This window comes from Pleurodeles waltl, chromosome 9 (assembly GCF_031143425.1).
Source record: "Pleurodeles waltl isolate 20211129_DDA chromosome 9, aPleWal1.hap1.20221129, whole genome shotgun sequence".
NCBI classification, from domain to species: Eukaryota; Metazoa; Chordata; class Amphibia; order Caudata; family Salamandridae; genus Pleurodeles; species Pleurodeles waltl.
This window is the reverse complement of record NC_090448.1, coordinates 487634685-487660643: the sequence shown is the minus strand read 5'-3', so window position 1 is coordinate 487660643 and position 25959 is coordinate 487634685. Positions and strand designations below refer to the sequence as shown.

The 25959-nt window shown below is 43.0% G+C and overlaps 1 protein-coding gene across 2 annotated transcripts in view; it reads left to right on the top strand.

The window, feature by feature from the left end:
* The window catches only part of JAG2 (jagged canonical Notch ligand 2), a 265230-nt gene extending 263155 nt beyond the window's left edge, over nt 1-2075 (top strand). For both annotated transcript variants that reach the window (XM_069207327.1, XM_069207328.1), the window contains one exon: nt 49-2075. In XM_069207327.1, the coding sequence (XP_069063428.1) occupies nt 49-485 (437 nt within the window). In that variant the 3' untranslated portion in view covers nt 486-2075. The remainder of the gene's footprint in view (nt 1-48) is intronic.
* Nucleotides 2076-25959: the final 23884 nt, after the last annotated feature.

The following is a 25959-nucleotide window of genomic DNA, read 5'->3' as shown; positions in this document are numbered from 1 at the left end:
ACATTTTAGTGAACTTAATGATTTTTTTTCTGTTTTCTTTTTTTGCAGTGTATTTGGTGTCAATACTATGTGCTGTATTCAGTGTTGTATGGCTGACTTGCATTATCATTTGTATTTGGTGGACTCGAAAAAGAAGAAAAGAAAGGGAGCGAAGACCAGAAGAACAAAATAATCAGAGGGAGTCTTTAACTCATATAAGGAATCCCTTAGACAAGCCTTACAGTAACAAAGACAATCAGTATGAATGCAAAAGTTTCATCTCTCATTCACAAAGAACTTTTGATTCAGAAGAAGAGAAAGAGGAGCACCTAGAGGGAGAGGTTATAGTAATAGATGAGGACAAAAACTTCTCACAAACGTGCCCAAAAACATTTTTAAAGGGAAATGTGGACACTTCTGAGAGCTCCCAAGTAAAAAAACCACATCGGACGAGCAACAGCAAACTGGACAACAGATGTGTTAAAAATGTGAATAAATCACACTGAAGGAGGTAAAGACTGCATTCAACAGTAGACTTTGTGCCTACACTACAAGATGGGGATGGGAGAGAAAAGGTGACATCTCCATTGCATTAAGGACTAAAATATCTGGAGTCAATGTTAATTTTTTATTTTATGTAAACATTTTTATTTTTTATTGTTTCTTTAGCCTTTGTATAAATTATTCAATGACTGTCAGGTAAGCAAAATGAGTGTTCTTTGATAGTTGCTATTTTTGTAAAGTTTACTGATCTGCTTGAAAGCAGAGAAAAGAAAGTGTGACTGTATTTTCAATCTATTGTGTAAAGTTTATTACAAGAGATTGTACATTGTTTACAGAATGTATTTCCTTTTATTACATGTTATAATTTAATGGTGGCTTTAAAACCTCCTGGTTGAGGAAAAGTGTGAACTTGAACTTTTTTCTTCAATTCAAATCTTTATTAACGGCAGCTCACTGCACTTGTTACGTTAGTTGCTTCTAAACGTTTTATTAAATTTGCCTTGCAAACTTCGTAACAGGAACAAACCCAATAGAGATCATTCAGCTGTGGTTAAAAAGTGACCTTTTATTTAATACAAAATACTATTAGGATTGCAGTATTGAAGCATGTGACAAGTGCCTTTGAGAATAAACTTTTCTATAGCAACTGTCAAAGACTGCCCTACTGATCTTGCTAAATTATGAGCAAAACTAGAGGTGCATCTCATAGATACACTGTTTATTTTCTAATTGTGAAAGTGCATTTGTAAATATGTAAATAATAAATGAAACTCTCTGTATATTTGATTTAATAACTTAAAATATTTTGGTCTTTTTTTGACATGCCATTCCTTTTTAATTTATGTTGCTGAAAGGTTTTATGACTTTCTTTTAAGACCTTTTTTCCTTTTGTATGATGTCCAGATTTAGAAAACACTGTCAATATAATCAATGTTAGGAATCTGTTGGTCATTTGTATTTTCATTGTGACCGCAACCATTATGTGTAAATAGATTGTAAAGAGTTTATTTGCCACCTAGTCCAACTTGTCTGTGAAACAGCTTTGCAACCTAGGAAGGCTATTCTCTTTCTTTTGTGAATATGTTAATTACATGTGGTATTACATTATGTTTATTTTTTTATTTTATATATATTTTGTTGCTTTCAGTACAGGCCCAATGAAGGGAACAATATTTTCCTCACTCTTTTCTGTTAATGTGTAGTACTCAATCTCGTTAGGGAAAAGGTTGGCCAACTCAAAAGATGGATTACCTCATGAGATATGATTGATCATAACTAAGGCTTGTGCATTTGGTTTTGACTTTTTAAAGCCTTGTTATTGTTACTCAGTGGGCAAGCTATAGGTTTATTTTAATTACTGGAAAAATGTAACACTACATATGTTTAGTTAACCTACCAGTGAAAAGAGGTTCTTATCTGAAAGTATAAACTCTGGCCAATGAACAACATGAACATGAATGTTTGAGAATAATTATTTTATACATAAATGCAGAAATTGCTTTGCAGGAACTTCTTCTGTTTAACACATTTCGTTTGACATGTTCTTAAAATAACTTTCAGAAAACTATTTATTAAAGCATTTTATAACAATGTTTATTGATTTAACATTTTTTCTAATGAGGTTTATAACATTTATTTTTTGTTAAGGTATCTATAGTATTGTTTTGGAAACAGCACACATTGTGTCTTTCATTGACATGTTTAAATACTTGTATATAGTAGTGAAGGTTGACGGTAAACTTTGCACTTCTGTATTTTTTTTTTTAGCAATTAGTACATACAATTGAGTACTTCACTTCCTTCTTGAAGTTGGACTTTAATGGAGCTTTAGCAACACTGATGCTATTTTATTTCCGTACCTCTAGAATGAGAAGCATGTCATGTCGGGGGACACAAGATTGTAGGCTTTTGATAGCTTCACCAGTAAGGTAGCTGTCAAGGCTATCACGGGGTGTGGTTATAGTACCATTGATGTGAATTTCCCTTTGGCAATTTGCCTTGAAGTATTCATGAAGGAGCCTGTTATTTGATGTTACTGATTGTGTGCAAACCTCTAGTTCCTGATTTTCAGAGATTTTTCTTTCTTTTTTGGAATTTTTTGAATTCCATTGTTTATGGTATTAGCTGTGTTCAGTGGATATAGTCGTGTGTACATATATGCAAAATAATATTTCCCCTAATTTTGGTCTTGCAGAGTCACATGCCTTGAACTCACGACGTGAGCTCTGATTCCATATATATATATAAATATATATATATGTGTGTGTGTGTGTGTTCGTTCGATGGCATGTGTAGCTGCAGATACACTTGCTGTGCATTAGTCGACCATCTAGTGTTGAGCTCGAAGTGTTACAAGTTGTTTTTCTTCGATTAACTGTTTTCGGACTCTATTCCGAATCTGTCCTCGGTGCCACGCGAAGTACCTGTACACAGACCAGCATCTGGTTTGCAACCTCTGCCTTTCCCCAGACCATCGGGATGAAAACTGCGAAGCCTGTTGATCCTTCCAATCAAAAAAGACTCTTAGAGACCGAAGAGCAAGAAGGCTCGAAATGGCGTCGAAGAGCAGAGATTATCTCGACGTAGAACAGAAAGAATTGATGCAGACTGCAGTCTCAGTTAGAGATTCCGAGTCCGAGCAGGAATCAGACGAAGACAGACCAATCACAGCAGGACAACATGTGAGTACGTCTGCCTCTGCACCCTCACAAAAGAAAAAACACAAGGCCGTGGGTACGCCACTGCCGGAAGGCCATGGCCCGGCCCGAAAAAGGACTGTCGGTGACCAACCTCCCAGTTCGGCACCGAAAAAGGTCACTCCTCCGAAAACATCTGAGACAACAAAAAGCTCAGTTTCCGACTCCAGTAAACACCAATTTCCGGAGTCCAAAATCAGAAAGCCTGTTTCGGAGCTGAAACCTTCGTCCTCTTCATCTTTTTTGATCCCAAAAAAGCATGCTTCGGAGCCGAAAAGGCCAACATACACAGAGGAGCATGGACTTTCAAAGAGACTTAAAGAAAGCAACAAAACCTCTGAAGAAGAGTAGAGGTAGAACCAATTTTAGAAATTATGGATGAAAGACAATCCAGGATCCACATCCATAAGGAAACAGGAAGAATTATTACAGCACCTCCTTTAAAAACAAAGAGGAAGCTAGCTTTTCAGGGGGAATTGGACACTATGCAGCCTCCAGCTAAAGTGCCAAAGCAGACTGAGAAACCACCACCTCCTCAGTCTTCTCCTCCTCACTCTCCTCCTCATTCTCCCCACCTACTAGCCCTACACCAATGCAGTCACCCACCCACTCATTCATACGGTTCACAACAGGACAATGTTGATCCATGGGATCTTTATGACCCTGATCCCATTCCAAGTAATGATCCAGACAGCTATCCCTCTGTACCATCACCACCTGAGGATAGTACTGTCTGTAATCACGTCATAGCTAGGGCTGCAGCATATCATGATGTTACAATGCATACAGAGTCACTAGAAGAGGATTTTTTATTTGACACTCTATCCTCAACATATTCTAGGTACCAATGCCTCCCGATGCTCCCAGGCATGGTAAAACATGCAGATCAGATCTTTAATGAACCTGTAAAGGCCTGCCTCATAACACCTAGGATAGAGAAGAAATACAAACCTGCACCCTCTGACCCTGATTATATCACCCACCAGTTACCTCCTGATTCTGTTGTAGTTAGCGCTGCTAGGAAGAGGGCAAATAGTCAGTCTTCATGAGATGCACCCCCTCCTAATAAAGAAAGCCGGAAATTCGATGCTGCAGGGAATAGAGTTGCGTCCCAGGCAGCAAATCAGTGGAGGATAGCCAACTCGCAAGCACTATTAGCTTGCTATGATAGAGCCCATTGGGACGAGATGCAGGACATAACACAGCATCTCCCCAAAGAACACCAAAAAAGGGCACAGCAGGTAGTGGAGGAAGGGCAAGCCATTACAAACAACCAGATAAGATCTGCCCTAGATGCAGCAGATACCGCTGCTAGGAGTGTCAACACTGCAGTCACTATATGCAGACATGCATGGCTCCGATCTTCTGGATTCAAGCCAGAAATACAGCATCCTGTGTTGAACATGCCGTTCGACAAAAAACATATTTTTGGGCCAGAAGTAGACACAGCCATCGAAAAATTGCGAAAAGACTCTGACACAGCAAAGGCAATGGGTGCACTCTACTCTGCACCATATAGGGGGTCATTTGGTAAACCTCAGTTTCGAGGTGGTTTCAAACCACAGCCCTCGGAGGCATCAACCTGGCAGACAAAGCCAACCTACCCACCGCAATACCAACATGGTAGTTTTAGGAACACATATAAAGGACAGTACCCCTAAAATAGAGGGACATTTCAGACCTCTATGCAGCCTCCACAGCACCCAAAACAGTGACGTCCCTCATTCTCTTCCACTCCACACCTCTCCTCTGGGGGAAGACTACAACAGTTCCACACAAATTGGCAAAATATTACCACAGACAACTGGGTGTTGTCAATTATCCGCAATGGCTATTGCCTAGAATTGATAAACACTCCTCCAAATATTCACCAAGGTTACACAAGCTATCCACAGAGCACACCATTCTGTTACAAGAAGAGGGCCATTCTCTAGTACTCAAACAAGCAATAGAATTGATTCCATAGGCTCAAATAGGAACAGGAGGTTATTCACTATACTTTCTAATCCCCCCAAAAGATGGCACCCTCAGGCCAATATTAGACCTCAGGCCCCTCAATCTTTACATCCTGTCAGAACATTTCACATGGTAACTTTACAGGATGTCATCCTACTACTACAAAAACAAGATTTCATGACATCCTTAGACCTCAAAGATGCGTATTTTCACATACCCATCCATCCTGCACACAGAAAAAATCTGAGGTTTGTCATTCAGGCAAAACACTACCAATTCAAAGTGTTACCCTTTGGAATAACAACAGCACCAAGAGTATTCACAAAGTGCTTGGCAGTAGTGGCAGCCTATCTAAGAAGACAACATATACATGTCTTTCCATATCTAGACGATTGGCTAATAAAATCAAGCAGTCATACACAATGCCAAAATCATACGCATTATGTAATCCAAACCTTACACCCACTAGGCTTCTCAATAAACTACCCAAAATCACCCCTTCAACCAGCACAAATACAACAGTATTTGAGTGCAATACTCAATACTCAGTAAGCTCTAGCATATCCAAATACACAAAGAACACAAGCTTTCAAAAAGTATAATCGCACAAATACAAACAAATCAACGATACACTGTCAGATTTGTTATGAAAATTTTAGGCATGATGGCATCATGTATTGCAATTGTTCCAGACGCAAGACTAAACGTGTGGCCCCTACAACAGTGCCTTGCACAACAATGGTCACAGGCACACAGTCAACTTCAAGATCTAGTGTTGGTAGATTACCAAACGTACATGTTCCATCAGTGGTGGAAATCCACAAATCTAAGCAAAGGGTGATCATTTCAAGACCCTGTGCCTCAGACCATAATTGCAACAGATGCATCAATGATTGGTTGGGAAGTTCACCTAAACAATCACAACATTCAAGGGCAATGGGATGTCAAACACAAACAGCCACACATAAACCACTTAGACTTATTAGTTGTCTTTCTAACACTCAAAGCTTTTCAACCTCTTCTCACACAGAAGAATGTTCTTATCAAAACAGACAACATGACAACCCTGTATTATCTCAACAAACAGGCAGGGACACTATCATCCCAACTGTCCCTTCTAGCCCAGAAAATTTGGAAATGGGCAATCCACAATCAGATTCATCTATTGGCACAATACATTCCAGGGATAGACAATCAGTTGGCAGATATCCTCAGCAGAAATCACCAACAAACTCACGAATGGGAGCTTCATCCTCAAGTACTTCAAAAATACTTTCAAAAGTGGGGAACACCAAACATAGACCTGTTTGCAACAAGCAAAAACACAAAATGCCAAAACTTTGCATCCAGACACTCACATCCCCTATCCAAGGGGCATGCTCTATGGATCAATTGGTCAGGGATATTTGCATACACTTTGCCCCCTCTCCCACTCCTGTTTCTAGTCAACAGGGTGCGTCAAACTTCACTCAACATGATACTCATAGCACCAACATGGGCACGTCAACCGTGGTACACAACATTATAAAATCTGTCGGTAGTACCACACTCCAAACTCCCATCCAGACCAGATCTGTTGACACAGAACAGAGGCCAAATTAGGCATCCAAATCCCAAGACACTCAATCTAGCAATTTGGCTCCTGAGGTCATAGAGTTTGGATACTTACAACTCCCATCAGAATGTAAGGAAGTTATGAAGAAAGCAAGAAAACCCACTACTAGACAGTGTTATGCAAACAAATGGAAAAGATTTGTATATTACTGTCAATCCAAAAATATAGACCCTCTTACAGCATCAATCCAAGATATTGTATGTTATTTACTTCATTTACAAAAATCTAACTTAGCATTCTCTTCAATAAAAATTAATCTTACTGCAATTTCAGCATATTTACAAAATAAACAACATAGCTCTTTATTTAGAGTTCCTGTCATTAAAGCTTTCATGGAAGGTTTAAAACGTATCATTCCAGAACACCACCAGTTCCTTCTTGGAATCTAAATATAGTGCTTACAAGACTTATTGGACCACCATTTGAGCCTATGCACTCGTGCCAAATTCAATTTCTAACATGGACAGTTGCCTTCCTAGTGGCAATTACTTCTTTACGAAGAGTAAGTGAAATCCAAGCCTTTACTCTTGAAGAACCTTTCTTCCAAGTACACAAACATTAGGTTGTACTAAGAACAAACCCAAAATTTCTACCAAAAGTTGTTTCACCATTTCATATAAATCAAACAGTGGAACTGCCAGTCTTCTTCCCACAGCCAGATTCTGTGGCAGAAAGAGCTCTACATACATTAGACATTAAAAGAGCTTTAAGGTACTATATAGACAGAACTAAACCGTTTAGAAAGACTAAACAACTATTTGTAGCTTTCCAAAAACCTCTTACAGGCAATCCTATATCAAAACAAGGTTTAGCACGATGGATTGTAAGGTGCTTCCAAACATGCTATATTAAAGCAAAAATACAGCTTTTAGTTACTCCCAAAGCACATTCGACAAGGAAAAAAGGTGCAACTATGGCTTTTTTAGGGAATATACCATTGACTGAAATATGTAAAGCAGCCACATGGTCAACACAACATACATTCACTAAACACTACTGTGTAGACGTATTATCACAACAACAAGCCACAGTAGGTCAAGCTGTTCTAAAAACATTATTTCAAACAACTTCAACTCCTACAGGCTGACCACCGCTAATTTATGGGAGGACAAACTGCTTTGTAGTCTATGCACAGCACGTGTATCTGCAGCTACACATGCCATTGAACGGAAAATGTCACTTACCCAGTGTACATCTGTTCGTGGCATGTTCTGCAGATTCACATGCACCCTCCCTTCTCCCCGGAAGCCTGTAGTCATTTAAGTTACAAACATTTGTACATATGTATATACATTTACATTTGCATGGACATCTCTTACTTTATATCTATATACTCTATCACTCCTTCCTTTACCCTCTGCAGGAAAACAATCTAACAAAGGAGTCGATACCCATGCACAATGGAACCGAAGAGGAGGAGTCACTGGATCCCGTGACTCGAAAACACTTCTTCAAAGAAAAACAACTTGTAACACTCCGAGCCCAACACTAGATGGTGGACTAATGCACAACTCTCTCTCTCTCTCTCTCTCTCTATATATATATATATATATATATATATATATATATAGAGAGAGAGAGAGAGAGAGAGAGAGAGAGATGGAAAATGTCACTTACCCAGTGTGCATCTGTTCGTGGCATGTTCTGCTGCAGATTCACATGCTTTGGCTTTCTCTCTCTCTCTATATATATATATAGCGAGAGAGAGAAAGCCAAAGTTTACAGGGACGTTATAGTTAGGCTCACTTTATAAACATACAAAACTATAGAAATTCACCTGTTACAGTTAGGTATTTCAAGTAACTATAACTTGTGCCCTAAGGTAACTACAACTCGGGCCCCTTCCATGCAAAGTTTTCTCATCAATAATTGTACTTCAAATGTAGCAGTGATATTATCAGTGATGTTATAAAACATGTCTTCAGATCTATACTATCTGGGGTAATTAGCAGTGCATGGCGAGGACTCTGCTGGGATTTCAAGAATCATGTTTGAAAGAAAACTGTTTTCTCATGCTTTTCCCATGGAGGTTTTGGAAGGCGCTACGGAAGCTAAAATGCAAGCATATTTTCTGTAAATTCCTACTATCCTTCTCAGCCATAGGAGAATTAAAAAAAAAAATTCTACTGAGGATACTGCAGTAAATGAGGAAATTTGGGAGCTTCATAAGAAATAAGTCTCCCAAGATGGCCACTAGGAAAAAAGGCCCAAATGTAGCACAAATATCACCCAAATGTAGCCAGAGTATAGCTCAATAGAGAAGTGTGCAAAACACTTAACTTGTTAGCTTTTTTGCAATTTTTAATAGTGCCCACTTGACCCAAAGGTATTTTGGTGCTTTACTAGAGTATCAGTTACATTATACAAGGACACATTCATTTTGGTTTTAGACATAGGAGCTTAAGTGATTTGCCCACAATCACATGATGTCAAGCTGATGCCGAAACTCGAACCTGGTTCCCCAGTTGCAATTCCTGCAGCAATGGCCATAACGCCACATCCTCTCCCCAAAGTGTAACATAATCAAGTGATCAACTCGATAAAAATCATAAAGATAGCAAATAATTTGTATATTACATCATTCACAACATCTTCTATGACAGTTATAGTTACCCAAAGGTACGAGTTACAGTTACTTGAAATAACTTTAACTGATGGGTTTCTCTGGTTTTGTGCAAGTAAATTCAGAACCTATCCACAACCTCTCTGTAACCTTTAGTTTTTTTAAGTAAATTTCTGAGTTTTTTTTAAATTATATTTGCTGACTATAACATCCCAGTAACCTTTGTTTTTTTCAGTGAATTTCTAACATAAGGGAACTTTAGTTACTATATGTTAATCCAACCACCGCTGTGCACAGCAGAGGTTCAGTGCAGGGCCAAGCCCCTATAACCACCCAGCTGTGCGCAGCAGGGGTTGGCCACAGGCCCTGCTACCAACGGCTATAATCACCCAACCCCGCGCTGTGCACAGCCTTTGGCTGTGCGCAGCAGGGGTTGTCTGCGGGGCCTGCCTTGTAGCCAAGCCTCTATAACCACCCCACCTGTGCGCAGTGGGGGTTGGTTACACAAAGAGAGAGCAAATGGAAAAGAAAAAGGTATTTGACAATTAAAAAGAGTGAGATCAACTTTCAGTGTCTACCTTAACCATTTGAAGTTGAAAAGAAATTAAAGTAGGAAAATGACCAGAGACACACTAGACTAGAACCCTCAACATTCATTGTAAGGGTCAGAGACCTTAACTGCTAGTCCAATCTTTTTTTTTTTTTTTTTAAATTAGAGGACCGTGGGGGGAGCCTCAGTGCCCCCACGATCGTAGCCGGTCCTGCGTGAGCCGGCATTGTTTCCGCAAGCAGGGAGCTGCTTGAAATAGCAACTCCCTGCTTTTGGGAGCAATATTTTCATCTTTTTCCCCTGAAGAAAGTGAACTTTGTTTGCTTTTGCTCAGGAAGCTGTTAACTCCCACCAAGCAAAAGCAAACAGTTATGTCCCGGAGTGGGCACCCCGGGAGATAGGAGGAGCCGGCCCTTGAGGGGTGGCGGTCCCCAGGGCCATCATTGGGTCCTTGAAGGAGGCTGCATGGCCCGCCCTCCAACCTGAAGGAGCCCAAGGGATGTGGTGGTCTCGGAGCTGGGGGCCTGTGAGAGACCATCCTTCATATAATTCAGCCCTGTGGCAGTGGCAGTCACCAGGGGGGCCACGGCACATCCTGTACTCATTTTGCTTAAAGCTCCCACACACAATTGAATATTTGACCCTGGGAAGTGGCATCCCCCGGGGCTCTGGGGGAGGCCATAGGGCTTCCCCCACATTAAATTAGTATTTTGCCTCAGGGAGGTGACAGGCACAAGGATCAGGGTGGCCTCCCTGCCTTTTACATTGTGATCTCCCCATGGAGGTGGCAGTACCTGGGGCTTATAGAATCCCTAGGAGGGGGACCCTGTGCACCCCCCTGCTTTCTAAAGCCCCCAGGACCTAGCACACCTTGGGGCTAATAAAATGAAAAGGGTGGGAGACCGCATGTTTTTTTTTTTTTTGTTTGTTTTTTAAACCTCATAAAACTACGGGTCCAGATCTGCGGATTTTTCTGATGTTTGATAAAAATGCTTTTTGGCCTAGAGGGGGTTCCTCAAGGACCACAGCACCAAAGCTAAGGGGTCGGGGTGTTCCTACCCTGGCCTCCATTTCTTTTTTTTTTTCTTCTTTTTTTTAATAATCTTTTTCCATTTTTTTCTGGGACTTGTCTGAAGCAGAGTCCCAAGATGGCTGCCATATTGAAGTGTTGGCAGCCAATCAGATATCATCATGGGAACAGTTGGATCCACAGAGGATAAATGTCCCTGGATATCTATATTTTTTGCCCTTGAATATCTCCAAAACTACTGAACAGATTTACACCAAATTACAAAAAGCACAACAAGATATACTTTCCTGCCACATTTGGTGTAATTCCATTCAGCAGTTTGGGCTGTAGGAATGTCCAAAGATCCTATGGAAAAATGAATGTGTAAAATGTGTTTAGTGACCCACTTCTTTTTCTTGGCCTGCTTGATGTATCATCCCGAAACTTTAAAGAGAGCAGCAGAACTAATCAAAGTATACATTTTGAACATTTTGTGAAGATTCGTCAAGTGGCTCTAAAGTTATTGGCAAAACAAAAAACACTCTTCCTATGATAACTATAAATACCTACTGGCAAGCACCAGTAGGAAATACGTTTGTGTATATATATATATATATATATATATATATATATATATACACATATATATATACACACATACACTTTACCTCTGCTGCTAAAGTGCAAGTACTCTTGATCTGAAATGCTATTACTGATTGGTTTATCCATGATTGGTTTATTTGATTTACTAGTATAGTATAGTATGGGTGTCCAGGGCCTGTACATCAAATGCTACTAGTGGGCCTGCAGCACTGATTGTGCCTCCCTCATGAGTAGCCCCGTAAACATGTCTCATATCTGCCACTGCAGTGTCTGTGTATGCAGTTCTAACTGCCAGTTTGAATTGGCAACTGCCCCCATATACCGGCCCAAACCTTCCCTTTTACTACATGTAAGTCTCCCCTAAGTTGGCCAACGGCAGCCTCATGACAGGGTGTAGTGTATTTAAAAGGTAGGATGTGTACTGGTGTGTTTTGCATGTTCTGATAGTGAAATACTGCCAAATTCTTGTTTCCCTATTGCAAGGCCTATCTCTACCATAGGGTAACATGGGGATTGACTTTAAATATCTTTTATATGTAATTTCCCATTGGGAGCAGATAGAGTTCTGGAGTTTGGAGTCTCCCAACTCCCAATTTAAAAATACATCTTTTGGTGGAGTTGGTTTTCAAATTTTAAGTTTGAAAATGTCATTGTTAGAAAGTGGGCATTTTCTTGCTTAATCATTCTGTGCAGCTGTCTGGCTGTAGAATACACACCTGAGTTAGGATGATAGTTTCACTCGAGACAGTCGCACAAAGGGAGCGGAGGTGTGGCCTGCATATCTTGATGGGTCTTCCTGGGATAGAGTGGTGGGAGGAGGTGACACTTGCACCTGAAAAGGGCTGTGCCTGTCCTTAAACAAAGCAGTCTCCAACCTCCTGCAGTGTGTCTGGGGTCAGGGCAGGAAAAGCAGGGTCATGTGCATTACAAAGAAGTCCCTTTGAAATTTGCCTGCTAAAAAGGCACAAATTACTAAATATTGGACCTCTGACACCGCATCTTCAGAATTCTTCTGGAATGAAGACATGCTGCCAGGAAGAAGAGTTGCTGTAGGAGGGACTGCCACTCTGACTGTTGCTTTGCTGTGCTGGCCTACTGCTTGCTGCTTCTGTCCGTAGAGTGAAAGGACTGGACTAAGCTTTCTACATCCTGCTTCCAAAGGTTCTCCTAGGGCTTGGACTGAGCTTGCCTCCTGTTAGACATCTCAGGGACATCAATCCTTCATCTTCCAGCACCTTGCTGAGAGTCCTGACTTGCCAAGTGGTCCCAAATCCAGTTCATGGGCCATTGAGAGTGAGTTCTGCTGGAATTAAGAAGAAACCAAGTACATTGATTCTAGAGCGACATTGGAACCTGTGCTGCTGTCTGACTCCGTGCAGCTGCCTGCACCAGAGCCGTGGTCCCCCGTTGAGTGCAACAACCTACGCTGCAGGACTCGTGCTGCTGCCATATTGCCAAAGCATGAGTCCTGAGTGCCGTGTCACCGACATCCATGACACCTTACTTTGTTGCAGCACCTTTGGCCTTGTGATGTGTTCACGACACCACAAAGCAATGCCTCGCAACTTGACCTGCTGGATTGATCGACCTTGCCGGATCATAATGAACCAACACATCACCGATGCCTCATCACCTCCCCTGCAACCGTAAGGAGGCAACGCATCACCTCCCAGGTAGCAGTAAAGAACCAAGGCCACACTGGCTCCAGCGGTGCCTAACCTCCCTGACTCCATGCAATGTCTTCGCTTCCTCATCGTTTTTAGAGGTACTGTGCCTGAGTCCATGCTTTACGGAGATTTTATTTTTAAAAATGTGCATCTTTACTTGTGTATGTTAGTTTTTGTTGTTTTGGTCTTGTTTTATCCAGATAAATATTAGCTATTTTTCTAAACTGGTGTGGAGTCCTTTTGTAGTGTTTTCTGTGTGTGTGTGTGTGTGTGTGTGTGTGTGTGTGTGTGTGTCGTGCTATGCTACCAAAGGGGTGGGCAGGGATTATTTTAGCTGTGTGCTTCCCTTACCCTGACAACAGTGTGGGTACCTACTTGGACAGGGTGCCAACTAGAGGCCCAATTTCTAACTCTTCTCATTTGAGGAAGCACGTCACACCTCATCCCATGGGCCCAATCAATTTCTGCAACATTTGTGATTGGCAGATATAGCTAGAGAAGCCTGGCCATCCTTCCCAGCGGATCTACCACCCTCAGAAACCCTAGGGGTGCTACTGACATGTGGGTCAGGCAGCCATTTGATGACGTTGCTTTATAAAGCCATTCACTCTGAAGTAGTGAGTCCTCCCCCACAGTCTCCCCTTGACTGGGACATAGACTTGGACACTCCACTTACTGAGGGAGACTGGAACAGGTTCAACAGCCTTATCCAGATGATCTCTTGTAATGCCAAGTTTAAGCTAGTATATTTCAATTCTTTTGCACAGGACCTAGCAAATCTCCAAGGGTTTACTCTGTATATCCCCCTTTCTTGCAGATGATTGCCAAAGATGAGGTACTGCAGGGGCTGATTTCATGCACTTAGCCTGGTAATGTTGGGAGGTGCAGGGATTCTGGATTCGGGCGATGATACAGAGAACCGTACATATAAGATTTGACCACACACGGTAGTGTTGTTTGTTAGGCAATCTTAGACGACCTAAGGGCAAGAAAACTGCACATTTATTTTTGCATCTGGCATTAGTCCTGGCCAGGCACTGGGTTGCCATCTCTTGGATGAGACAGAGAGCACCTAACTTCAATTGTTGCAATGATGTGTCTGAATGGTCTGTAGCTGAAGATTCTCACACGAGGCTGAGCAGATGAGATGACCAAGAAGTAGAGGATCTTGCTATCTGGAGCGATCTATGTGATGTCTTCCTAGATCCAGAGGCAACACGGACTTCCTCTGAAAGTCAGAATGTTGAAACTGAAGAGAATGATGAGGAGGAAACGATTGAAGACAGTGAGCCCTTTGAGAGTGACTTGTAGTTATGATTGGTGCACCCACCACTTCAATGGATAGGGTGGGGTTTGGTCCACAGTAATTGTGTGGGGGTAATGGCTGTCCTATTGTATTTCTGATTTATTGACGCTGTCCTGCATATCTCTGGTTTTACCCAATATTGCTGTACTGTTTTTGTTAAGACTGGAAACAAAACAAAAAAAAAAAAAAACAATTAAAAAAACCCAAAGGGTAAAATAGCATTAAGGTTAGGTGAAATGTCCAGTAACAACAAAATGTTTTAAAATCTTAAAAAAAAAAAAAAAAAGAACCACTAGTTATAGTTATGTCAAGTAGCTATAACTCGTGCCCTTAGGTAACTATAATTTGCACCCTCGCCATGCACTGCTAAATTCTTCACATATCACGTCACTCATTACATCTTCTATGACATCATTGATAATATCACTGCAACATTTGTGTGAAATTATTGATGAGAAACCTATGCATTTTTGGCTTACTTGAGATAACTATAACTGGTGAATTTCAGTATATTTTTAGAGTTTAAAACGTCACCTAACTATAACGGCACTTGAACGTTTGTTTTCTTCAGTCATATATGTGTATAAGTGTGTGTGTGTGTGTATGTGTATATATATATATGTATATATTTCAATTGCTCCTGCTGTTCTTCCAACGCTAGCCTTCTGGAGCTGGTGCACCATTATGGGCGCAGGACCCATATTTTAATATCTCAAAGTAAATTGTATAAAAGCAGCACTCCCAACAATTGCAGAATAATGACAAAATGTATGTAAATCTTCAAAGCCATTCTACAAGGCTTGTCAAGCCTGGCGACGCGTTTCGACCATTACAGTCTTTGTCAACAACCAAAGTCATTATGACTTTGGCTTTGAAGATTTAAATACATTTCGTCATTAGTCAGCAAGTGTTGGGAGTGCCACGTTTCTACAATTTACTTTGAGATATATATATATATATATATATATATATATATATATATATATATATATATATATATTTGACACAGTAGTGTTTGCATCCTTTCCATTTTTTGTTTGAACCAGCCAGGAAGCCTGTGAGACTGTCAGACCTTCTATTCCCCATCTCTTCTTCCTTCCTTTCTGGAGGCCATATCCTCCATAGCATGATACGTGAAAAGAGCCCTCAAATTACGCTCTGCTTTTCCCAAGGTTCAGCTTCTTCCATAGCAAAAAGGTCAGCTGCAGCATATAGTTTGTATTCTCTGTTTCAGACGGTATAAACATCTGTTTCTTCTTACTCCCTGAGATCTTTATACTTAAATTGCAACCTTTCTGAGCTGTGTCTAGGTTGTTCCAGGGGAAAGTGTCTACCATCCATAATTCATTCCTTTGTCCCCATAGTTTCTTTACTAGCTCTCACTACGGTTGAGCGTTCCCAAAAATCTGAGACACCCCTCTGTAGATCATGAATGTCCTATGATCTGTATGAAACCTCTGCTGTCAACCTGCATGGGGTATGCAATATTTTTTCATTCTAAGCATATGCCAAGTCGTATTCATATTTTTAAAGCCGGTCTCTGGGGATGGAGGAAGGAGCCTTGTCTTTCCTCTGAAGAACAGTTTGTTAGCAGTTAGATAGTATCAACACACATCTATGGACACAGGTGCACACACTAAGTACACAACCACATATGCTAAATACACAAACCACAGCCAACAGACACGTGCCATTCACCTATCGCACCGCACACGCACACCACCGCCACTGTCAAACATCCATACACTACACCCGGCAATTACCTAATGACAACATCACAAACGCATTGTCAGAAAGGCACATCGAACAACTCCACCCGACAACACATCCTGGCAGCAATATGTAGCAACAACACACTATCATATAAATAGTAGACATCCAAACAAGGCCTCAGGTGACACGCCATGTCCACCAACATACAAAGGACATCACAGATTAATCACTATGCACACTGACGCACACACCACTACTAAACAATGTCACACTCAACCATAACAACACATCACAACAAGCACATAGCACGTCATCAACCCAGCACATGCCTTAACACAGATACATCACATACAACACAAACATCAAAGTATACAGATATAACACAACCATGTTGAAAGAAATCCAGGACAATTTCTCAACCTTGACATCAACATCTATGTGGGCATATGTATTGAATAGATAAATAGTAAAAACTATGTACAAGTGAGGCCTATTGGCCAGTCCAAATGTCTTAAGTGCCTCAGGCACATTGGGCACAGTCACATGCCCCAACTTGACTCCTCATGGCAGGGGCATCAATGAGGCAGGCAGGCCCCTCAGGGGTGGTGGTGGTGGGGGCTTGGGCTTGGAAGGGGGGGGAATTGGGTTTAAGTTTGGAAGGGGATGTAGGCTTATATTTTGATTGTGGGGGAGGGGGTTTGGATTTTAGGGCAGGAGTGTGGACCTTAGGCTTTGGAGGGGGTGGTTTCTTTGCAGGGGGAGGAGCATGGGCACTACTAGGAGTGCCATGGGAGGACCGAGAGGTGGAAGATCTGGTTTGAGGCAGTATGACATGGCGCTTAGGTGCATCACGGGTGGGACAGGAGCAGGGAACAGGTCAAAACTGGCAAGGAAAACTTTTTTAGGTACACTAGGGTGGTCATGGGTAAAAGGTTTAGGATTCGAGGTAGAGAGAGTTTTTGTAGGAGTTGTTGGTGTACTCGATGTGAATGCAGGTGTGTGCGCACTGTGTGCTTGTGTGTGGTGGGTGTATGTTGGCTGGGTGAGTGTGGGCATTTATGTTTTTGGAAGATGCAGGGAGGTGGATGTGCTGCATGTGGTCGTGAAGGTTGCCGTGAGTGCAGATGTGGTGTGTGGGGTGGATGTCTGCCAGTCTGCTCTTGTGATGTCTGTGGGTATGACAGGACTGGTGGCAGGATCAGCGAGTGTTGATGGAGTGATATCAGGTGTGAGTGGTGATGTGACTGTGATGGAGGAGGTGGTGGGGGGAGACAGTGTACACAGTCAACACAGCCCTCCATCCCACTGGTCCCTTCGGCAGTGGTGGACTCTACCTTCTGGGTCCTGTGGGCTGCAGCTTCCCCACTCGCTGGTGCCCCTTCTCCTTCACCTGATGATGCTGATGCACACAAAGATAGAAGAGAACAGGGAGAGAGGGTGGGAGAGAAAGAAAGGGAGGAAAGGGTCAATACCTTCCCATCTAGTACACATACCAACAAGTTATCTACTCTTCCTCTGGCGTGCCAAGGACTGGCTATGATTCATTGTCTCCAAATATTGCTCATGAAGATATAACCTAATGTTCAAAATGTTACCTCCTAATTCCAACACAATGACTAGTTTGGACATGCTGCAGTCTGTCATCAGTCGTTCCACAATGGCAAAAACTACCAAACTACCCACCAATCTGACACTTCTGACACGTTATTTTTCAAATGTCCTGAATAGGTACATTGCACACAAAATATAGGACAGGTTGGTAAAGGACTCATGATGTTCAGAATTCCATTGACAATGCAATGATTTCACAGTAGGAGTGCCCTACTCACAGGACTTATTACTATTACCCAATATCAGCCCTAACTAGATGACATTGGCTATCTAAAGCAGACTCAGGGATAGGGAAATAAGGTTTGGAAATCACTCAACATAGGAGTGTGTCTAAAAGTAACTTGACAAGGAGGTATAGCACCAGCACATTACTGCTTGCATGCTTGCAAGTAATAGCCAGGACTATAATCTTATCTAATGTACACCTCACTAGTACCTAAGTAATCTAACTGCCCCAATAGAAGCCCATACAACTGATATTAAACAGACTGTACTCACCCACTTGTGACTGCTGTGTTGCCCTCAAGTGTTAATCTATCTCCAGGTAGGCCACCGCCAATGGACCGGCCATTAGGGGGGATCAGGGTCCGACGGGCACCCTTCCTTCGTTGGGAGGATGTCCCCAGCTGGGCCTCCACGATCTTCCAGGCCCAGTGTCTCAGGTCTTCCCACCGCTTTCTGCAGTGGGTGCTCCGCCGACTATGAACCAGCAGGGTCTGCACTTGCTTGGGAATGGCTCTCTATATCCCCTTTTTCTGATGGGCGCTGACCTCCATTAGAAGGACCGACAAAAGGAGATATTCATGTAGAGTTATAGTACACCTACAGCAGTGGCCTACACACAGCATGCACAGCAAAAGCTCATACGGAGTCCACAATACGCTAGCATTCATACAACACAACCCCAGCAGTCAATCATGCCATGTCAATATTCACACACCTTCGCCGTCAAACACCACCGTAGTTTATAATTACTCCACATGGTACTGACCTGTTTATCTGGAGTCCCAAACAACTGTCCATACAGGGGTAGGACCGCTTCCTCCAGTTTCTCAAGTTCCTCCGGGGTGAAGGCTAGGGCCCTATCTCTTGCAGGATGTGCCATTGTGGCTTCCAGATACAGAACACAGCAGCTCACTCTGGAGGTCTTGCTTGCTCGTGTGTCAGGAGTCAAGTGAGCTAGGCTATAGAAAATGGCAGTCACAGCTGCTACGGTCATCATTGGCCCCAGTTTCCCATAGACCTCAATGTTAACCAATGAGGAGTTGCACGGCGGTTCCAACCGTCTCCACCATGAAGACTAACGCCGGCGGAATGAGGTCACTTCAATCAGTCCCCCGCATGCAGGGCAGGCGGCTGCCATTTTACATTTTTTTAAGATATCTATGTCATCCTAGTGCATCATAGGTTGATGTTAATTACTAGTTGCTTGAAGTACGATGTCAACTCATGTGAACTCACTAGTGAAGTGTCACCTGCCAGTATGTCTGATGTATAATTTTTTCAGTGTGTGGACGTTAGTAAACTCGCCCCTAAGTCGGATAGTTATCAATGTCTGACTTCCTCTCAGTACAGACCCCTTGTGACAAGTATAGCAATGTGATTGACAGCCAGGACGTCACAGTTGTGTAGTTTATGAATAACTGTTTCCCTGTGTCAGGTTTCAAATACCTTACATTACTTTTCCTGTTTTCCACTTCTATGGTGTACTTTAGTAACAACAGTGTAACAGATGTCCTGAAATTTGTTCTTTCCTAAGCCTAGATACCATCCAATGGGGAGAATGAGAAATGCACTGGTCTACCAGCCACCAGTCAACCTTGCTACCATGGAAGAAAGACACATTATACAGACACATCATCTGAACCGTCAAACCATCAGAGAACTGTGTACCCAGTTGGAGCCGGATCTCCTGCCAGCCATACATAATCTCTATGCCATCCCACCAACAGTACAGATGTTATCTGTACTGCATTACCTCGCTTCAGGATCTTTTCAGGTGACAGTGGGACTGGCTTCAGGACTGTCACAGCCGATGTTCAGTTTTGTGTTACAGGATGTACTGGATGCCTTACTCAAGCATTTGAACACTTTTTTCAAGTTCCCACAACGTGCTGATCTGTACACTGTGCAGTCTGCCTTTTATAACTTTGCACACGTTCCACATGTAATAGAGGCTGTTGATATCATCCATATCACTCTGGTTCCTCCCAGGGCCAATGAGCAAGTCTACAGGAACAGGAAGAATAACTATTCGATCAATGTTCAGGTGGTGTGTTTTCCCAAGCAATACACATCCCATGTGACAGCAAAGTTTCCAGGATCTGTACATGATTCTTAAATCTTGAGGAAAGCAGTGTCCCACAAATCATTTTGCGACTACCGAGAGAGAGGACTTGGCTCATTGGTAAGTGTACCACTGTCTATGTCTAACGTCTATGCCTCTCATAGTTAATGATTTATACCTTTGTGCACACAGGTGACTCCGGCTACCCCGGCTACCCCAACCTGCCCTGTCTCTTGACACCAGTGAGGTACCCTACAACAGATGGGGAGGACAGTTACAATGAGGCTCACGGCCAAATGAGGCGTGTCATCGAGAGGACATTTAGACTACTGAAAGCAAGATTAAGATGCCTACATCTGTCCGGTGGTGCCCTACAGTACAGACCACAGAAAGTATGCCAAATTATTGTAGCACATTGCATGCTACACAACCTTGCCCTGAGAAGACACATTCCACTGTTGGATGAGGAGGAAGTGGCTGCTGGACCAGTGGCTCAGGTTGATGACTTTGGACCTGATGAGGAGGCAGATGAGGAGGATGCAGCTGACCTTAGGACTGAGTTGATTCAGCAATTCTTCCAATGAATGTCAGGTATGTGTGGTCTAAAGTTAATGGAACCTCTAATACTGTCTGCCTAGTGACATCATCCCTCCTTGTATTTTGCATCAGGAGATATGAGTGCACTACATCCATCCGTCTGTGTTATGCATTTTGATGGGATGCTGACTTACCATCAGGGGAGATGTAACTGCTATACTGCCAAAGCCATGTGGTATTTCGCATGGCATGACTTCAGCATAGAGTTCCCCATGTTGCATGGTTTCAAGACTGCAGTTTGGATATCTGTAGTCTGGCCTAATCCTATCACATACCAGTCCAGCTACCCATCCACACTGTTCCCAATGCTAATGTTAGGTTCCTACTTGTTTTACACATTGCAAGATTGATTTTCTGTTGGTGATGTTAGCTATGAGGAATGGTTCTTTTACTCTGCATGTGTGTGACCTACCTTGTAGATATGTGGTGACCTCCCCACTGTAACATGATTCCTGTGGATTGTATTATGTCCTGTATGTGTATTGGATGGGTAACGTGGGAAACATCATTGAAGCTTTATCCTATCTTGATCTCTCTTCAGGTCAGATGTGTGGTTCGACTCTGCTTTCTGACATGACTGTTGGCACCCTTGGCATAGGATGGCAGTACAGGAAGGATGTCATGACACACCTGCTGGACATTCCTGCCACTTCTGTCCATCTGTCAGACTTATTGACACCTATATGTGCATTTCAATTGATATCTTTGACATTAAATGGTACTGTTGACAATGATGACATGTAAGCCATTACTGTGCTGAAATATGTTTATTGAGATTCAAAGTACATTTGCTGAGGAGTGGGGTCATGGGGTTTGAAAGCATCAGAGTAGGTGGCCCAGTTGTTGGTTTCACAGGTCCAGTCTCCAAGGGCAAGGGGACATTTTGGCAGTGGACAGTCAACTGGGTGTCTGTGGCACACAAGGGGGAAAGTTCAGGAGAATGAGATCACTTCCTGGCGGTGTTTTTGGTCTTGGCCTCGGGTCCTGCAGGATGCCTGGATGGACGACCTCGTTTGCGTGGGGGATCCTCAGCTGCAGGAGTACTACTAGCCTGTGGGTCCTCTGGCTGGGCCTCCATTGCAATAGTTGTGGCAGATGTAGATGGCACAGATGTTGATTGGCTACTGGTAGGGGCCTGCTGGTGGGTGGAGGACGCGCACAGTATGCTGGTAAGATCAGTGAGCACCCCACAAATGGAGGTTATGGTGCCATTGTGTGCCTGCCACTGCTGCATGGCCTCCTTGTGGTATTCCCTCTGCAGCCTCTGGTTCTCCTGCAAGGTTGTCAGTATTTGACCCATCCTGTCCTGGGATTGCTGGTATGCTCCCAGGACTCTGGAGATGGCCTCCTGGCCAGTCGTGTCCCGTAGGTGCCTCTTCCCTTGACCCACAGTTGCCCTCCCATAGTCTCTTGCCCACTGTGCCTGTCACTCTGGCAAAGTGTGCTCACTCCCACTGACACCAGGACCTTCATTGTTTTGGATGTTACGGATCGACTCAGGTCCTTGTACTGTGGGGCACACCATAGATTGATCTGTCATTGGGACACAGGTTTGGGGAGGAGGGGTTTCCTGTGCTGTAGTAGCCACAGAGGTGGGGGACAAAGATGTGGACAGGGTGAGGAGGATGGTGGTGGTGGACTGACCAATCATCCTTGATGGGCCACATGAAGCGTCCCTTTCCGGACATCCAGAGTTCTAGTCCTCAATTGGGCCTACTTCCAGGGGCTGACTGTCTGTCTCTAGCATCCTCTGCTGGGTGGCAGTAATAGGGATACCCGTGGATGGAGAGGAAGTGTGTTACATTGTTGAAATGTACCTGTTGTTTACATGGGTGTTTGCAATCATAGCCTTGACATGCTTTCCAGTGATGGCAATGACAGATGCTTGACCACTGGCAATGTTTAAGGGCTGATGGATGCTGTTGTGTGCTTGAAGTATAGAAGGCTGTGGTCATTAATGCTGTCATAGCCACGTACTAGTGAGAAGTCCAAGTATCCTATAGGTGAAGGAGGTGACATAGTTATAAGTGCAGGTGTCCTGTTGTGAAGTGGAAGTAGCAGTTATTCAAGGGTGGGGAGTGTTGCCTTGTGGTAGTTGTAATACTTGCTACAGTGGGAGATATATGTGCACTTGGTGGGCCTGTGTGGGATTAGTGGTAGTGGGGAGATGTAGCATGCAAGGGAGGGTACTGGGTTCAGGGTGGATTGGTGCAGGTAAGGGTGCTGTGAGGGGGTGTAAGGGTGCTGGGGATACATGCTGTGCAGGAGTACATGGTGCCCGGGGAGTGTTGTTGACTAACCAAAGTCCAATCCTCCTGGTATTCTATTAATGCCTTCTGGGTGCATGATGGCCAAGACCTTCTCCTCCCATGATGATAACTCTGGGGGAGGAGGTGAGGGTCCACCGCCAGCCTTGTTGATGGCTATCTGGTGTCTTGCCACCATGGACCGGACCTTCCCCCGTAGGTTGTTCCACCTCTTCGTGATTGTGCGTGGATGCTTTCCTACTGAGCTCACCATGTCGACGATCCTCTGCCATAACTCAGTTTTCCTGTCTATGGATGTATGCTGGACCTGTGCTTCAAAGTTGTGGCTCCACTCTGACAATTTCATCTACCATGACCCTCAACTCCTCGTCTGTGAATAGTGGGTGTTTCCGTCGTGACATGGTAGATGTGTTGTGTGTAATGTGCATGGGTGCGGGGTGTGCTGTTTAGTGAAGTGGGGTTGTGTAGTTTGATGTGTTTGCGTTATGTGGTGGTTGTGTGCAGTGGTGACATGTTTGTTGTGTGCACGGGTGCAGTTGTGTACTGTGTGCTGCTTGTTAGGTATGGTGGTGCCTATGGTAGTGCAGTGTCTTCTATTTGTGTGTTCTTCCTGTTCTCTGAAAAATCCAGGATACAGGGGGTTGTGGGTATGTTTGGGGGGTGTCTCATAGTGCTGTGATCAGGCTAGTATGGTGTGTGCAAGTGTCAGATGTGGGGTATTTGTACTGTCCAATGCTGTGTTGTGTTCTGGTGGGGTTGAGTTTTTGACCGCAGCGAATCAGACCATTAATGGGTTACCAACATGCAAAGACCACTGTGCTGATTTGTGGGTCATAATTTGGAGGGTGAGATGTTGCTGGTGTGGCAGTGCTGGTGGTGGAACCGCCTCTCTCCCACCCTCAGTCAGGCCAACGGTGTCGGATTTTTGGCTGATTTTGGGTGGTCTGCAGTTTGTGACTCGTAATACGGCAGTAGTGAGATCGCCAACACTGGCGTTCTTTTGGCGCACGCACAGACAGCGGTCTTCACCTAACACCGCCAAAGTCGTAATGAGTACCTCAGTGTTATAAAGCCATTTGCAATCCATATCCAGCCATTTGTCAATATTCCCACTGAGAACAGATGGGGTAAGTTCAAAACAGCTGCCAATCTACCCAGGAGTGGGTGTCCCAGCAAACTCATAACACATACATCCTGTGTTGTTCCTAGAGATCAGTATTCAAGGGTATGGCTCTATTATAGAGAAAGGACTGATAGAAGGACAAGATAAAACCCTTATAAGCTTCTCCATCATTGAGTCCACCATGAATTAACCTATACCCAAGTGTATTCTAGAGAAAAATCTTAAACCCACCATTACATCTATAGCTGAAAAAGAAAACAGCTAGGAATTTGGAGTGGTGGAGTCCTAGTCCAAACCTCAAACCAACTGAGATGTTGGAAACCTTATGGAAACCTGTGCATAAATGTGAAAGATTAATAGACTTTCTTTATAACCATATTGAGGGATGTGAGGGGCATCATGACATGATATATATATATAAATGTCCACCATACAGTTCGCCTGAAGCCACCGATACTTTTGGGTGGGTGCTGTTGTCTTCGTGAGGGTGAACTCATGTGTATTGATTCAAAGTCCAAAAAGGCGACTGGCACTCTTGGGGTGGGGGGAAGAAAGCTTCTTCATTTAAAAAACATAGGAAAACAGCAGAGCGTTTCGGCTGTTAGCCATCACCAGTGTTTGCTTGTTCAGCCTCCAACTTTCCCTTATAACACATGCACAAGTCATTTGATTGACTGTTCAAAATAACAGAAACTCAAAGACTGACTTAGAATGACTCTTCGTGCTGCACTCAGTTACGGAGGTGGCCATCTTAACACTATTACTTTTCATAGTGTATATGTACATTTGCATTATTTTTTCCATTATGCTACTCCTGAATTCATATTCTTGGTGTATACCTTTACATGCACTCATAAATCAACTTAAAGTTGGAACATGATTATACAAATTGCAACCAATTTGGAGAACAAAACTCTGATATGGATTCTTATTGTTGTCTTAGGATACAAGCTTTTCAGACGACCGTATAGCAAATCAATACACCTAATACTTATACTTCACTAGGTAGATAGTAATCAAAAACATTCGTGCCCCTCATGGGCTGTCCCAATTAACATGGTAATTCATTAGCCCTTTCAAATAAAAGCATTCAATTTATATAAAACCTCAAAGCAGCCGATCTGCAACCTATTAATATGCAGTGTTCCTGAAAGGACTCCTCATATTTCCTAGTAAGAAAATGAGAACAACATGATGTAGAGCCTTGGATGGGCATATTTCCTGTGTATCAATGTATACGTAAATGTTGCCTGACATGCCTTGGGCTATATCGCCCTGTATGGGGTTACGCATATGATCATCATATCTAATGTTCTATCATCAATACATATGGTCGCTTGTTGCCCAAATACACAATATGATTAAAACACATAAGGAAACAAAAGTAATAATAATTACACAAAGAGAAAAGCACAAAATATTGATGCTCCCAGACATGCTAATCTCGGAGGTGTCCGGCCAATTCTTCGTGTGCCTTGGTTTGGAGGTCTGTAATGCAGTGTAATTCTAGCCTTTTTACTAATAAGACCCTACCGCCTCCTCCCAAAGGTACCGGATCGAGACCGAAGGATTTTAAAAGATTCCTATCACTAACATGACACTGTTCCAAATGTTGTGCCATCGTGTAAGATGGATCCCTGTTGGAGATTGCCCTCATGTGTTCCAATATACGCTTTTTTCTAGGGTGTACTGTGCTCCCAATGCACTGTTTGTTACAAGGACATAACAGGCACTACACAGTATAGTTTGTGTTACAATTCATCATATGTTTAATCTTTTTCGGAGATCTATTCCCTCGTAATTGATATGGGAGTACTTTGGAACTGTATTTGCAAGCTTTGCATTTAGTGCATGGGGAAAAAGCTAGTCACTTTGCTCGTACTGTGTCCTTTAGGCATGTTGGTAAAATGACT